This window comes from Pangasianodon hypophthalmus, chromosome 2 (assembly GCF_027358585.1).
Source record: "Pangasianodon hypophthalmus isolate fPanHyp1 chromosome 2, fPanHyp1.pri, whole genome shotgun sequence".
NCBI lineage: Eukaryota > Metazoa > Chordata > Actinopteri > Siluriformes > Pangasiidae > Pangasianodon > Pangasianodon hypophthalmus.
Window position 1 is genome coordinate 9,980,890 of NC_069711.1, and position 17,171 is coordinate 9,998,060.

At 40.0% G+C, this 17,171-nt stretch overlaps 2 protein-coding genes across 9 annotated transcripts in view; one reads left to right on the forward strand and one right to left on the reverse strand.

The window, feature by feature from the left end:
- The first annotated feature begins 463 nt into the window (after positions 1 to 463).
- On the forward strand, positions 464 to 10,684 carry ncoa5 (nuclear receptor coactivator 5). Of its 3 annotated transcripts, XM_026924505.3 has the most exons (11): positions 464 to 619; positions 2,751 to 3,043; positions 3,287 to 3,394; positions 5,084 to 5,138; positions 6,314 to 6,517; positions 6,834 to 6,946; positions 7,067 to 7,196; positions 7,434 to 7,633; positions 7,751 to 7,955; positions 8,062 to 8,153; positions 9,546 to 10,684. In XM_026924505.3, exons 2-11 carry the CDS (start codon positions 2,881 to 2,883, stop codon positions 10,274 to 10,276), a joined length of 2,001 nt encoding a protein of 666 aa, XP_026780306.3. In that variant the 5' UTR covers positions 464 to 619; positions 2,751 to 2,880; the 3' UTR covers positions 10,277 to 10,684. The 3 variants fall into 3 exon arrangements, with proteins under 3 accessions (XP_026780306.3, XP_026780326.3, XP_026780333.3); XM_026924525.3 differs by lacking the exon at positions 3,287 to 3,394; XM_026924532.3 differs by lacking the exons at positions 2,751 to 3,043; positions 3,287 to 3,394 and having other exon boundaries at positions 468 to 619.
- slc12a5a (solute carrier family 12 member 5a) overlaps positions 10,664 to 17,171 on the reverse strand; it is a 153,510-nt gene continuing 147,002 nt past the window's right edge. For all 6 annotated transcript variants that reach the window (XM_053228115.1, XM_053228120.1, XM_053228117.1 and 3 more), the window contains one exon: positions 10,664 to 16,765. In XM_053228115.1, the coding sequence (XP_053084090.1) occupies positions 16,674 to 16,765 (92 nt within the window). In that variant the 3' untranslated portion in view covers positions 10,664 to 16,673. The remainder of the gene's footprint in view (positions 16,766 to 17,171) is intronic.

A 17,171-nucleotide genomic window follows, 5' to 3' on the forward strand; every position in this document is an offset into this window, starting at 1 on the left:
TTCGTTCCAGTCTGTACGAGTTACATGGAGGAATGACAATAAGAGTCCCACTGGACTTGACTTGAAACAACACAGTAACACTACAGTCAGTATGAGCTCAGTATTTTGACACTGTAAACTCTGTTACAGTGTCAAAGCAGCAGTATGAACATGGAAAAATAAAACATATACATATGTAAAAAATAAATAAATATTTTAGCTATTACTTTCAATAAATAAAAACCGATATAACTAATCAAATCGTGTACGATTTTTGAACTTTTGGTTTGATTTTTCGCTCCTTTTCGCTCCTTTTACGGGCTTTTGTTTTGTCACTGGTTGAATTCCAAATTACTCCATATTAGATAGATATATAGTGCACTACATTATGGCTTAGAAATCACAGCCTACATAGTGCACTTATGAAGTGAATGCGAAGTCTTTTTGGATTGAACCAGGACCCCGACCCACGCTGCCCCTCTTTGGGTGCTGTGCACGGCGCATGCGTGTGTGACCTCCACACGCACACAGCGAGCTGCTGCGGCTCTCACTCCGTTAAATCGCGTCTGTGTTTGTCGCTAATTTGTTTCGAGTTCCGACTGTGTGGGGCGAGACAGTCCGGCAACTCCTCATGATAAAGGTAAAGGCTGCTTTCTTATTCAACAGAAGAATTTAAAACGTATAATTTTAATTAATGCCCGACTAGCACGAGCTACGTTAACTCCGTACCTAGCCTGCTAGCTCGCTAGCCTGAGTGGTGTCATTCTGCAGCGTAGTAAACAACAACGCTGAAGGGATATAACTAACACATAACTGTATGGAACAGCATGTAAACAACTCTTTCTTTTGCGCTGATAAACCTAAATGACTCAATAACAATAAACAGTCAGCAGAAACCTCATTTTTGCTCCTGTAGTGCGGTTAAACAACATGGCGTCCTGTTTGCGGTTTGGTTCTACCGGTTCGGACGCGCGTGCACGTTTCAGGTCTAAAGCCACCGGCGCGGCGCGTGCAGCGTTGTGCATTTCTCTAACCGGCTGCATCTCGTGCGATTTTCGCCGTCGCGGGTGTTTTAGCTAGCTGGATTTGTTGTGTTGTGCACCAGGCCCAGCAGGCATCACGGCAGCGATGCTATTGTGATACAAAATGGCGGACCGTTTGCGGGAGACCAGTCTAAAGCATTGTGAATGAATGAATGAAGAGCGCTCACCTTTTGTTCCTGTCCTTTAACGCGTCTCTTCACTCCACCTGCATTTCCGGGCTACTTTTTGCCCCGCGGTACTTTGGACTTCGCGTGGATTTTGAGATTTCATCTTCCGACGGCAAACAAACAGATTCGTCCCTCTGAAAGCCACCACCGAGTTCAGACTGGAGCTGTGCTCGTTTTAACAGGGTTTACTGAAGTGCACCCGGTTCGCTTTCTAACCTGCGAATGATCCTTTTTAAAGAGCATTATCCAAAATCCCACTGATCTCAACGACCACAGTCAGTAGCTTTCCACGTGCACGAAAAACAAATGCTTATTTTCCATAAGCAAATTAACCAGGGCCAGTGGTTTACTTATAGTTATCCAAGTGCTCTCATAAAAATCCCCATAAACACCTTTTAATTGAACACTGACATTATAATTTATTCATTATTCATTTTCAGTGCCGGTTTATCCTGGTCAGGCTCTCGGTGGACCTGGAGCCAGTTCCAGGAACACTTTGGGAGAGTAAGGAATATACTCAGAATGGGACACCAGGGCACCACACACACGTACATTCACACACTCATTCAAAACTAGCAGCAAGTACCCTAGCCAAACCACCCACTGTGATTTAGGGAGGAAACTGGAGAACACAGATGAAACCCGCACGGCCACATGCAAAACTCCACACAGGCAGTAACCCGAGTTTAGGATCGAATCCGGGGGCGTTGGAGCCGCGAGGCAGATGATGTTACAGTACAAAAATATTTCAAATAAACCATTTAATATTATGTATTAGATGACATATGCAAGTTGGCTTTTTCTCATATTCAGTTTCCTATGTTAAAAAAAAATAGGTTGCTGCCACAGCACAGAAATGACTCTCAAGCACCTTATGCTATCCATTCTTACTGATGGGTTTCAAACACATCTCTAATCATTTTCAGGCAAACTGCCTGTCACTGGATCCTAATGAGCTCCGTGGTTGTTGCATTGCAGCTCCAATTAATACAGCATTGCTGAATTAAATGCCTTTCTCATCATCATCTTGTGGTTTCAGGAATGGACAGCATCACATGGAATGTTTGGGGAGCATTTTCAATTTTTCCCCAACACATTTTACCATTTTCTGCATGGCATTTTGGACTACACCTGCTTTTAGTTGATCTTATTAGCAGCCATTATTTAGGCTTGTGGATGTTGGGCTGCGATTGCCAAAGCAACACACGGAATTATCGAGTTTTCATAATTTACACGCAAACTAAATGCGTCTCAGAATATGGCCGCTTACTTTTCACCTGTCTTAAGGTGGACATTTGGAGAAAAACCAGCCTCTCTTGCGGACTTGGAAGAATTATGGTTAATACAGTTAAAATTTGATTCTATGAATGTGAAATAACTTCACTGATGCAGTTAATCGGTTAAAATAGCATTTTAACTTTTATATTCTCTTATAAGTTCTACACTAGTATTTTGTTTAATTTCTCCCTGAATGTTGCAGAGTACTTCACTGTGTTTTCCAGACATTTTATCTGTGGAATTTCTCTTTTCTTCCCTTATGTTGATGCCCTGGCATTTTCAGGACCTGGGGTGAAAAATAAATTGTTAAAAGAAAGAAAACAAATAAAAAAATTGTATACACTCTTGTATACAACGCCAGCTCCAAATTCGCCTTGAGCAAGTGTTCGCTAGGAGCCGAAGCTTATAGCATCATGTCACACAGAAGAAGCAGAAGTGGTTCTCCACCCTCTTACGGCACCAACAGCAACGACCCTCGTGACCTGGAGAGAAGGATTTTTGTCGGCAATTTGCCCACTGCACATATGGCGAAGAAGGATATGGAAGACCTGTTCAGGCCATATGGGAAAATACAGGGTTAGTACCCAATGTACATATCCAAAATCATAATTAGCTGAACTGAAGAATAATGGAGTTTGGTATTTGAATTTGAGTCTTCTAATGAAAGTGGACGTCTGAAATGTCATTTAAGAATTGTAATTGGAGTTAAACATCAAAACAAAACATGGACTCGGCTGTGTGAATGAAGACCATTTCCCCCCAAAAAAAAACCATCATCCAGAATCATGTTTTCCTGCGTAAAACTGTTCCTTTTTGCAGCCTTGTCCCTGTTTCGTGGGTATGGATTTGTGCAGTTTGAAAGGGCGGAAGATGCTGAGGCAGCTAAAGCAGGACATAACGGTCGGATTTATAGAGGTTATAAACTAGGTAAGGCTTTATACCATGGATTATACCACAAAGTGCACTTAACTTGCCATGTGTTGCTTTGTTTACCAACTGGCCTTTACTTAGCCGTAGTTAACAGGGCGTACATTTTTAAACTTGTTGCACAGTTTAAAGGTGCAGTTTGTTATGTTTCAAAGTATTATAGGTCCACAGGGGTGGACAAATCATAAATTTATTAGTTAGCCCACCAGACTAAAGAGGGGTAGCTAACATAATGTAATAATGTATGGTCAGCAAGGTAGCTAGTTAAATGTGTTAATGCAGACTAACGGAAATGAATGAGTAGATGATCTTGTAGCCCATAGGTTTCCAACCCTGCGTTTTTCCTGCTTCCAACATACTTGATTCAACTGATCAGCTAATTAACATCCCTTCTGTAGTTGAAGTGGGTGTGGTAGGGCAGGGAAAACATGTTTTTGTGTGTGTGTGTGTGTACGTGAGGACTAGGTTTCAGAACTTCTGATGTAGCACGTCATGTTTGTGCCCTCGAGCAAAAACTCAACAAGTGGTTGGCCACTGTTTGGTTTTGAGATTTGGTGTTCTGTCCTCGGATAGAACAAAAAATATTAGTGAGTTTGGTCAGTGCCTTAATTTTCTCTTGACATGTTTAACATCCTGATTCTGAAAAGATCATCCGTCACCCGTGCAGGCTAATTAATCCACTTTGTTCTACCATGGGCCCAATCATACCTCTGCTGATGTGTGTAGAGCAGCAGATGTGTGCCCGGGCTACTGATTTGTCAATCTGTGTGTCTAGAAAGTAATATACTTTCAGAGATAATCTGTGCTTTGCCTTGCCATGTGATATTATGTCGTCCCCCCCCCACACACTCTTTTAAAATTTTTCTTGCCCAGAAATTAACTTACCTCGCAGACAGCATGGGGCTCTCAAAATTACAAACTGCACCTTTAAATGCATTGTTACCAGTCAACAATTTCTGTACACCAGAGCACTGAAGTCTGCAAATTCCTAAGGAGGTACTGTGTGAGATTTTGTTTAGTTTTGGGGTGATTTGAAACTTTTAGCACCCCAAACCCCATAGATTATATCTTGCCAGCAGCAGTCGTGGCAGGCCACAGATATTAAGTCGGTTACAACTACCATTTATCATAAAGGCATAAATTTATCATAAGGCAAGTTAGGAGAATATGGCCCCAGTTGGGCGAAAGTATTAATCTCCTCCAGATATTTTAATAGTCCTTGTGATAATGGGACAACATTAATTTTGAGCTTAGGAAAGCCTGTATATTGTGTATTGCCCATATGGGGGAATAATACAGAAATACACCTGAAATATCTGAGCATGGCATAGTGACCATTCCGATTAGGTTACACTGTCACGTGAGTGAAAATCCCAGCAAAATTATAAGCACAAAATGGAAAGCACCTTCATTATTCATTACTTCATTATTTGGTTTTGTTTAGTTTTACTCAAACAAATTTTAACAAATGTGTTGTCCATTTAATTGTAATCTATTAAGATGTGGACTTTCCATGTCATCTTTGGTTTATTATTGTATACAGAAAATGTTTCTTGCTATCTTTGTAATATAAAAAAGTTCTATCATAATTGTTTTGTCCTCAAGAACTTTGAACTTTAGTGAGACGTCACATAGCTTTGGTCTTTTCTCGAAAATTGATGTTGAACCTTCGGATTGGTTTGTTTTCAGATGTAAATATGGCTGCGGAGAGACGACAGAAACCCAGGTCAAGTCCTCCACGCAGGTAAAGTATTGTCAGGAGTCTGCGAAGGTTTCGGTGACAGGTTTCCAGTAAACTTGTTTTATCCCCTCCTTCAAACCCATTTGCATTTCCGGACAACAGCGGCAAGAATCGTTACAGGCAACAGAAAACATGCCAAATTTATGGTTTTCCTCTTCAGGATGTGTCCTTTTGGATCCTTTTTTTTTTTTTTTTTTTTTTATTCACGGGTATTTAGTTGTTTGTTGAAATAAAGTTGAAAGGCCAATCTAAGACTATTTTCCTTGGTGTCCTTGTGTCTTAACAGTGTGTTATTTATTCTGTTCAGACTGCATTTCAAAAATTGTCTTTAACTCTCAGTAACCATGTCTTCACATCTTCGTCCGTTAATTCCTGCATCAGACTGACCTAAAAAAAAACAAACAAAACAAAACAAAAAAAACATAATTGTTTCAGCAATTTGAACAGGTCTACAATCAGTTTTAAGTTGTTCTGTGATCGGTATATTTAGCAGTGTTGGGTGGGGCTGCATAATGATTGCACCAAGACGTTTCGTTGGATTTTGCATGAAATAAAATGAATCTGCGTCACATTTTTGGAGCATCTGCATCATCACATTTAATCGGTTATTTATTTTATTTTTGAAAGAACGAGGTCCCTTATCAAATTTGACGGATTCCTCGGTTTTCTTACTTTGCATTTGTCATGAGAATATGCTTAATTTTCTGATCAATTTTGTGTAAGTCTTGTAAAACGAGTACTGTAAAATGAGCAAATCTGACAATACACTTTTACATGTTTCCTCAGAAAACTTGCAGGAAAATACTGGAAAAGCCCTTTATTTTCTTTGTATTTGGACACTACATTAGACCTCTTAGCTTAAAGGTTCTTGCTTTTGCACTTTTGTTTCTCTGCACACTGACTGGTTTTGAAGAAAACCTTATGGAAGCTTCAGCCACACCACCAACTTGTAATGCATCTGGAGAAGTTTTGGAGATTTTTTTTCCCCCTCCTTGGGCAATCCGTTCTATTCATAATATTTATGCCTCAGTAAATCTTCTATTGAGCATTGTTTAAAATTTCAGTGTCTGAGTGAGTCACTGATTCTATGTCTTTTACATGACAATAAATGTGTAAAGAGCACAGTTCATTTACTACCGACATAGCCAGGTTTCTGACTGGTTTTTTTGTCCGCTTAGGCCTGCTGGTTATGGGGACAGCAGGGAGCCCCATCCCCGTTCTCGATCCCCACTGCAGGGTCGAGACTCTCGCGACAACAGGGATGGCAGAGACATGAGGGAACCTAGTCGAGAACCACGGCCTGGGCCACCACGAGACCATGATGATGAGCGCTTCAGGAGCGCAGATGGAAGGGATAAAGACTCGCGAGATGCTCCTTACAGGTAGATGACCCTTCACCTTAAACCCTTCATTTTGGAAGAAATTTTAGATGAGTAGGTGACCTATGGATATATAGTGTATGCAATATGGCAGTTAGCGTGATGTACAGTAGACCACTCTCGAGTGTTGATGGTTGTGTTAACATCTTAATTGAATACTCTATTTACATGTTCAAGTACCCCTTTGAGTTCTTAATTGTTTCATTTCATGCCAATATGTAGTGAGTAAAGAAACAGGGTTAGATTATGGCTGATTTTGCACCCTCACTAGTTTATAAACACGTTAGCAGTATTGACCCGGGGAAAATCTTTGCCACAGAAATGACGGTTATGACCGCTTTTACCGTGGTGAATATGAACAGTACCGCAAGAAAGATGATCCTTACGCTGAGCGCTACAGGGAGAACTGGAGTGGCAGGAGAGAACCAGAAGGTCGGTTTCCTTAAAATTGCGTAAATTCCCTTATATTCAATTTGTAGGATATTATATGATCAGATGTGGTTCATAATAAAGAGGTCTTCCTACATCTATCGTTTGAATATGGTTATGTAGAGGAGCGAATACGCCCTGAGGAGCGCAGGAGGAATGAGCTGTACCGTCAGTACTATGAAGAGCTGCAGAGACGTTACGATGCTGAGAGACCTGTGGACTGCTCTGTCATCGTGGTCAACAAGCAGCAGAAGTGAGTCCTGTGATTCCCATCATTCTTTTCTGCTTTATCAACAGACCTCAGAGTCAGTTGAAATATTTGCTTTTTGTTACTATGAATGAATTCTATTGTGCCATATATATAAAAAAAATATGAGTAGTATTAATACATTTTATTGTTCTTTATACTTACACACTTGTTAAACTGTGTTTCATAGAAATGGGACTGATTAATGTTGACAGTTTGTCCTCTTGGTTTGACCTTCTGTAGGGAGTATGCAGAAATGGTGGGGAGAAAGGTGCGAGATCTGGGCATGGTGGTGGACCTCATCTTCCTCAACACAGAGGTGTCTCTGACCCAGGCTCTGGAGGACGTCAGCCGGGCTCGTACACCCTTCGCCATTATCATCACCCAGCAGCACGAAGTGCATCGCTCCTGCACAGTCAACATTCTCTTTGGCACACCACAGGGTACAAAAGCTAGGTGGCTTAATGACTGATAATACTAGTTAACTGGACCCTTCCTTCCTTTTATTAAATATGCAATGTAAAATGATTTTGAAATTCCCCTTTGTTATTGTGTCCAAGAACACAGAAACATGCCCATGCAGGATGCTATGGTTTTAGTGGCTCACAACTATGACACCTTTAAGATGGAGAACCGTGCCAAGGAGCGGGATGAGATCTCAAGAAAAGCTGCGAAGATGGCAGATGAGGTTTTGATGAGAGAGCATGACAGACAAGGCCACCCAGTTTCGGTACTGACTGCTATCACGCTGCTGTCAGAGGGCAGGTATGGTCACACAAATGCACAATTTTTTTTTTTGGGAATGTTTGGGTGTATATATGAAAATTTGTATCATAATAATTGTATTGCATTTGTATTTTTCTCGTCCAAGGTTCCTGACTCCTCAAGAGTTAACGGTACTCATTAACTATCTGCAAGATAAGCGTGATCGTCTTGTCCGAGGCAGCACAGACTCTCACCTTGGTAAATTTGTCCTCAGTGATTTAGATAGATACTCATCATCCACTTTATTAGGTACACCTGCACATTCATGCAAAAAAATCGTGCAGATACAGGTCATGAGCTTCAGTTAATGTTCATCAAACATCAGAATGAAGATAAAGTGTGATCTCTGATTTTGATTGTAGCATGGATATTGGTATCGGACGGGCTGGTTTGAGTATTTCAGAAACTTCGGATCTCCTTGGATTTTTAAGAATCTCTAGGGTTTACGAAATGGTGTGGGGAAAAAAAAAAAAAAAAAAAAAAAAACATTGAGTGAGGGACAGTTCTGTGGGTGGAAACACCTTGTTGAGGTTAGAGAAAAATGGCCAGATTGGTTTGAGCTGACCGGAAGGCTGTAGTAACTCAAATAAGCACTCTTTACAATCGTGGTGAGCAGAAAAGCATCTCAAAAGAAAAGAAAAGCATGCAAAAAAAACATCAAACCTTGGGGTGGTTGGGCTACAACAGCAGAAGACCACACTGGGTTCCACTCCTGACAGCCAGGAACAGGAATCTGTTGCTATCATGGGTGCAGACTTACCGAAACTAGCCAGTTCTGGTCTTTTTGCAGTCTTCAACTGTCCAGTTTCTTGTTTTTGGCTGAGAAGAGTGGGACCTGATCTTCTGCTGTTGTAGCTCATTCACCCCAAGATAAGATGTGCATTCTGAGATGCTTTTCTGCTCACCACGGTTGTAAAGAGTGCTTATTTGAGTTACTGTAGACTTCCTGTCAGCTCAGACCAGTCTGGTCATTCTCCTCTGATCTCTCTCATCAACAAGGTGTTTCAGTCTGCTGACCCTCTGCACAGGATTTTTTTTGTTTTACGCACCATTCTGTGTAAACTTTAGAGACTGTTGTGTATGCAATTCCCAGGACATCAGCAGTTTCAGAAATACTCAAACCAGCCCATCTGGCACCAACAACCATGCCACGGTTCAAGTCACAGAGATCACCCTTTTTCCCCATTCTGATTTCTGATGTGGAAATAAACTGAAGCTGTATCTGCATGATTTTTTGCATTGCACTGCTGCCACACGATAGGCTGATAACTGCATGAATGTGCAGGTGTACGTCTGTTCCTAATAAAGTGGACGGCAAGTGTATAGTATACAACAATGTGTTTGCATGTTGCTTAGGCATTGTAAGCATTTGTACATAAAGCAAAACATCTTTGAGACAGAGAATGGAGGTGGTGATGATGCTTTAATGACTGAGTGTAGACCTTTTATTGAAAGCTCTTCCACCAAACATAGGCTGTTTGTTTGGATTTTCAGTTTTGTCAGTGTTCCACAATAACAGGATGTTTTCATACATGACCACATTAGAGCACCAGTGCAGTACATTTACATTTCTCTTTTCTTTGTTTGCAGGGTCCCATCAGTCCTCTGCAGCAGTCACTCATGAGACCCCTCAGTCCACCCAGGCTCTTGCCCCTGTTTCCCACCAGACACACCCATCCACACACTCCTTACACAGCTCCCACCTTCCTGCTGCTTCTGCCACCACCACCAACCAGCAGCAAGAGCTGCAGGCTAAAATTCTCAGTCTTTTCAACAGTGGCTCAGGTTCCTCGGTGTCTCAGAACCAGGCAGCAGTGTCGCAGCCTCAGGGCTACGGATCCACACAGAGCTCCAGCCTCTCCTCCTCCACTCTGTCCAACTTGGCTATGTCTGCTCATGACTCTCAGGACATGATGAGTCCTCGCATGAGCATTAGGCCCCCTGCTAACCGAATAGCAGCACCTCAGGGGCTCCAGAGAGCTGGAACTGGGATTAACTTTGACAACCCTAGTGTGCAAAAAGCCCTTGACACACTCATCCAGAGCGGACCTGCTATTAACCAGCTGGTCAATTCAGCGAGCCTAACGGCCAGATCAGGCCAGGGGGTGGGCCAAGGAATTAACCAAGGATTAAGCCAGGGACTTGGGCAAGGAATGAGCCAAGGTTATAGCCAGGGAATGGGACAAGGAATGAGCCAAGGACTGGGACAGGGGCTAAGTCAAGGACTGGGACAGGGGCTAAGTCAAGGACTGGGACAGGGGATGAACCAAGGAATGGGACAGGGGATGGGGCAAGGGTCTCACTACCAGCGTCATTTCTGAAACACATCTAGGCAGCCCTCTTGAATAAATTGATATTTTTTTGGATTCTGCATTTAATTTTTTAAAAAGCAGTGCCCAGAATTTCTTAAACATTTGTTTTATTTCTTTGTTTGTGAATGTTACGATGGTTATTGTTAGGGCATCTGAAAGTTCATTACTTTCAATTTTCCTTTGGACCAGAAAGAAATGATGATGGATGTAAATCATTCATGAAGAATTTGCTGGTCTGAACAGATAGTTTTGAATATTTCCCTTGTGTTATTTTATATAAAGTGTCATTTGTACATAATGAATTGCGATTCAATAAATAATTGACACAAAATGTTTGTTTCTTGTTCCTACATTAAAAGTGTAAGTGCACTGGAAAGAAGACGTTGTACAAATCAGTAATAAAATGGTATTAGTTTATTGCATTTTGTGCTGACGAATCTATAAAATGGAATGGGAAACTGCCAGAAGCCATAGAGTTAAAGCATTTGAAATGTAAAACTACATTTGCGTTTTTTCTTTTGTACCATGAAACACAATATATAATATTTATTTCTTTAAAATATTGAAGTTACAATTACACAAAAAATAAACACTTCAACACTAATCATATCTTTAATGTACAGAAATCCTTTCCACCCTGGCCCATGGTCCCTAATGCTTTTAGTGCATACGTATGTCTGCACACATGCATACACGCGCACATACGTGAGAAACAGTGGAACACAGTTTGCCATAACTGTTACCAAGAAAAATAAAACTGTAAAACATCTACATAATTGTATATTTTTTTCCCTATATCCATTCTCTTCCAAAAATTTACACAAAATGGATTGCACATTGTTCATGAATTAAAAAACAAGCTTGAAGAACCCTGTCTGCTTATGTTATGGGTCCTGTTTCATCCTCTTCACACACTTTTGACTTGCTCATCTTAACTGATTGGCTGGTATGTAAAGGCTTAGGCCAGGCCAAACTGTTCAAAAAAAAAAAAAAAGGACCTTTTGAAATCAAACGGATATTTCCCATAGCCTTTTTTATTTACAGCTGAGATTTAAATTGTTTGCATGTTTGCTGTATTACTTTTAAACTTGGTTAGTGGTAGGTTACCATGAATGAGGATTAGTTTCTTGACCAGTGGTTGTGTTTCAACTGATCTAGTACTGGGTTCTGAACAGGTGTTAATGGTTTGAACAAGATTAAAAAAAGGCATCTGACCTATCATCTGACCTAACATTTCTACATTTCCAAGCTGAGCTTTCCAGCAATGCATCACACACATCACACACATCACACACCATATGTGTATTTTGGGGCTCAGTTCATGTATAGCTGCCAATTGGTGTTTCTGTTTAAGGCATAAGTAGAAATGTGTAGAATTAAGTTGGTGTGACCTGTGGCTTAATAGGACCATCAAGCTTCTTTTTAATTCAAAACAGAATAATATATATTTATATAGATATATGTCTAAATTAACTTAAATATACTTTGGTAATCAGTTTTTTTTTTCTGTTGATAAGTTATCTCTGTATTCATTGTAATAAAGTAAAATAATGATAACTATATTGAAACTATAATAAAAATAGACTCAGGTAACCAATACACTCATTCACTCTACATAGCCTACTGATATACCCAAATAAAGCATTTGTATACAATATGTTACACCACACAACTTGTAAAAATAACAAATTGAACATTTCAAAATAAACTGAGTGAATGTAATACTGAGAACCACAAAACATTTCAATATATATTGAGTTATATCAACTTGTTCAGGATAACGTGCATGCGTTGAGTAAGACAACAAGGCTGGGCTCTGGCTCTGTTAGAACAGCTGTGGCTGGACATAACATCTATAGCATTAAAACCTAACGACTGCATCTTAGCAGACCACTTTTCTTTACAATAAACTCTCAGGTTTAATGTTTGCTGATAGCTGGAACAGATTGTAAAGCTCCAAAGACCAAAGAATTATATTACCAGTACAGATCAAGTACAGATGATGAATATTAACAAAGAGTTGAGTTTGCTGTGGTCGGAAATATCTTTTTTTTTCATCAGCAAGATGCTAATGTGTATCTTTGATTTAGTGAGATACAATACAGTCAGACCTTCTCTGAACATAATGATTGATATTTCATGTTACTTACATTTTGATGTATTTTCCACGTATGTCTCTAAGTGCTGCTATGTTCGTGCACACAAAATCAAAATGATGTGGCCAGATAATGTGAAATAATTGACTGGAAGCCATGCTGATATGACATTTCCAGAAGATTAGACCACAAATTACAAAATTCATAGACACAGGAGATTGTCATCAATCTTACAACAATACAATATTTCGTTATCCCAGGATAATACCAGGATATGATAATTAGTGGCCAATACGTTAGCAAAAATGAAGCCGTCTCTGTAAAGGGATGTTTGGTCATTGTCACACTTCAAAACCAAATATGGATTGTTATCTGGAGCCCTTTATATTTATAAGATGACAAAATCATATCTCTTAAAAGCTCACTGTGAAGAACAGTGTTGCTCTCCAAATGACTCATGGAATGTTTGATTCATCACTTGCAACATATTAGCAAGTTTCCGCTCTCAAATTCTCTGACAAAGAGAAAGAGCGAGGGAGAAGTGGAGAAGGAGGACATTTTGTCCACTGTCCATTTTAACAGAGCCAGGCCCAGTAGTGGAAGCGCTTGTTTATAGTCTTTGATCAATAATCATATGTCTACTGCGATTACATTTTAATACAGTGCTGGGGAAGTTAGAATGGCAGGTGATGAGGGAGTTGTGTGTGTGTGTGTGTGTGTGCGTGTGAGAGAGATTGGGGGAGTGTTGGGTAGGGCAGCAGGTGAAGAATGGGAGGGAGTCACTGCATTGATTCGGCATCTTGTACAAGAAATATATTTTGAACATGTGTCTTATAATTGTGAAGAATCAAAACAAAAGAGCTCTTGATCCAGGAGAAGTGCAAACATAAATATACACCAGGTTCATGCAGCAAAGTGAAAACCGTCTTGATCAGGTAGTATGTAACTGCAGAGAACATATTTTGTCCATTCTGCAACCATGAATAACTGTCGCTTCCTCATGCCTGCACTACACACTCTTGCCACTAGAGGAAGCCGAAACTCTGAGAGGATCCAGCGTGCTCAGACAGCAAAGGTGCCCCGAATGACATCATCATCTTCATCATCATCATCATCATCATCGCTGGAAAGAACGTCAACCCTGTATAAAGTGCATTTCTGTCTCAGCCACCATAGAACAGATGTGACGTACACTCCTCTAGCATACAAAGAGCGCTGATGAACACCATGGCCTATAGGGCCATGAATAAAGCAGACATAAAAATAATTCTCACATGCATACGAACGTCAACCCCAAGAGAAACAGTATTGCACATAATGTTTGAAAAGAAGTGAATGAATCTATAACCACAGTTTTGTACTAAAAGCAATCTCATGTTACAACACACAAGGTCAAAAGGACAACATTCATACCATACTTCAAGTCTCCTGCTAATCTAACTATATTAATATCAAAACACAACAGTACAGTATAATGCTCCCAAAGCTACAGCCGACCAGGAGCGCTCGGGGACATGATCACTCTGGCGTGCTGCCTTTGAGCACTGCTAAATGATTTGCAACACTGCAACATGGGCTCTAGCAGATCCCTCCCACGTTTCTTCTTTCTACGTTCTACATACAATACACAATATAAACCACTGGAACAAATATTCATACATGGACCATGCAAACAGCGATAAAAAGGATCAAATTATCAGTTAAAATGAGCTTTTCAAACAAGCTCGTGATCGTCTTTTTCGGGAAACTTGTTGAAATGCTAGGCTCAGTCTATGCAGGCAACACTTGAGCAAAGATTTACTCTTATATACGGTGTGCGGTTAATACTGAAACCAAATAAGAGTGCATGCAGTGGCTCAGAGTGAATTCTTTGTTTCCTGTTAGAACGGAAAGCAGCCATATTCTTACATGCTTTACTGCATGTTTTAATATTATATGGCATCATAAAGTTTTAGTTTTAGCTTTTAGATTGGCACAGAAAGGCCGACTGGTGTTAGGTCTGAAAGCCCACAGAACTGAACTGTTTTAAATGCAATAATCACCAGCACTGATATGTATTTTTTGCATGTCTACCCCTTCTCAGTACTACAGTGTAATATTTTTATATCTGTAAATACTTTAGTTCTATGTATATACACACAATACATATCTATTGGTACACTAGCAGCATTCGCAATGTATGGGACATTTTAAACATTTAAAACACAAACACTCTATATATATATATATATTAATTTGTCATTAGTGAAGCGCAAGCGACGATAACTCTGAGCAGAAACAAAACATAGACTTAAACTCTGACCGCTTTTTATGTGAAAATGATACAAAATAAAACCCACATATATAAAATATCTGCATACAAAAATAAATAATGCAATGATTATATGACTCTCCCAGTTTCAGCTATTGCACAACCAGTTCTTTATGCACTTTCAGATCTTACTCATCTCTAACATTCATTTGAATTTTAACTACTCAACTGTAAAAGATGTCTTTCAAGGAACTCCTTCAGCATTTCCGACTAGATCACAACTCATTTACGATTTGCATATGATTGGCACTGCATTCATACTGCAAGGAGTTTCTGGACTTAAGGACATATTTCATTTCTATCTACTGACGGTTTTTACTTCTTCCTATGTACGTTCAAGTTAGCTCAAACTAATAGTGTTTAAACTGATATGTATTGTCAGTCATATGGCACAATCAACATCTGTATCATATAGTTCTATGATTTTTACAAAGATATTTTGATGTGGTCCAATACAGATTATATTTATTAGTGGTAAAGATACTTTATATATATCTTTTTGTAAATGTAACAAACATATATGTTTTCCTGTTTGTAAAAAGCGAAAAAATTTTCAAGTTCCCACAGATGGATCATACGAACATGCACACACACACACACACACACACACGCACACGCACACATTTAATGAATCCGCAGACTCATTAAATCACTTGTTACACAGTGGCTGCCAGTGCAGGTTGAGTGCTCGTGAAGGGGGCTACAGTACAGTACAGTACACTTCCCAATGCCACAGTGAGAAGCCTAAATCCATCCTGAAGACTCTTAGAGTCAGCCCTGTGACATAAGGTCACTTCCTCACCAGTGAATCCCAGGGAACCAATATTTCTCAATTCCTCAGAGATTATACACTGTTTAGACTTTTATCCACTCCTCTTCCAACATTCTGCTTGTTACAGGTTTCCTCTCACTTATAACACTCCATTAATACAGATAAGTCCTGTTTGTTTTTCTTTTTCTGTCATTTTGAGACAGCAAATCACAGATCTTCCCACTATTGTTTTGGCACATATTGTGGTTGGCAGGGAGTAGCTATCCACATCCAACCAGGAGAAGTGAAAATGTCAGGGCATACACAGAGGAAAACAATTAGACACACATACACAAATAAAATGGCAGAACTGTGCCAAGAAAACAGAGCACAGATGTATGTTTCCCAGTACGCTCTGGGGGATCTAAGCGTTTCCACCTTGAATTTCTCCTAGCACACTAGGTGGGTGTTGAAAGCGGCCACATCAAACTGAAACATCTCAGCATGAAAGTCTCTTTCCGTGACTGTCAGTCCTACTCATGACACATGACTTCTGGGAAAGCAGCCCACAATGTGGCAGAAATAGTGCTGTGCCACCATCACTGTCAGCTCCTCGGTCCGAGTCCATCACAAAATTCATCGCTTCATCACAGTGATGTAACGACTGACAGATCCTCAGCTTGTCTGGCTTCTGTTGTCTTCCTGGCAAGTTCTGATTTTTTAATAAATAAATAATAAAGTTTAAAAAAATGAAAAAATAAAAGCCTTAAAGGAAGCAGATATATCCTAAAACCTTGCCCATTGTATTTCTGCAACCCTCAAACATCTCCTGATTGGATGGGAAAAGTAGGGGTTGGAGAAAACACCAGGAATGCAGCAGAAACGACATCAATAGTTTTTCCTCGTATCATATGTGGCACTGAACTGGGCAGGCAAATCATAGATCATCAGATCACAAACAACAAAGAGTGTGAGTAGGCCAAGAACATGCAGTGGCCAGTAATAGAACTTAATGGAAAATGAGTAAAAGGGGCCTTTCTGAGGGCTCATTAAAGAGGGAGAAAGAGTAATAAGAGGATCCGTGGTGGCTCCATTTTAGGATGGGGGTAGGATAAGCACAGGGAATTCTGGGATATTGCTTGGGTGTGGTAGGGGAGTGTTTTGGGGATGTTTTGGGGTTGGCTATGTGAATGAGAAATTTGGTGGGGTTGAGCTGGGGGTGGGTGTGGGCTGATGCAAGCTGTTCTTTCAAGAATAAATGGTGATGACCTCACGACCTCCACCACGCACGAGGAGGACCCGGTTGAGACCCTCGGTTAGAACCTCAAGGAACTCCATATCTGAGAAAGAGATTTAGTGTAAAGGAAACATGGCATATATGGTGTACGGACACATAGCTGTACATACATATAATTATCTTTTTTATATCTTTTTTTTTTTTTATATAAAAGTCATTTTTTTCTGCTGTGTTTTTTAAACATCTTTATTAAAATAGAGAGAGAGGGAGAAGTAGTAGGAGATGGAGAGAGGAATAAAACCAATGCAAGTTAGTACCCAAAATTTCTACATAGATGAACTATAGCATCAGATATACGAGCAGTGCTACTGAAGCTGCAGGTGCTGAAACCAGTTGATATTCATTTTTCCAAAATGTTCTAAACCATAATATAGGGTTCAGAGTATGAAAATGAATTGTTTCTCTTTACATTTCCTAATTTTACTGCTACTATGGCAGCAACCAACAGT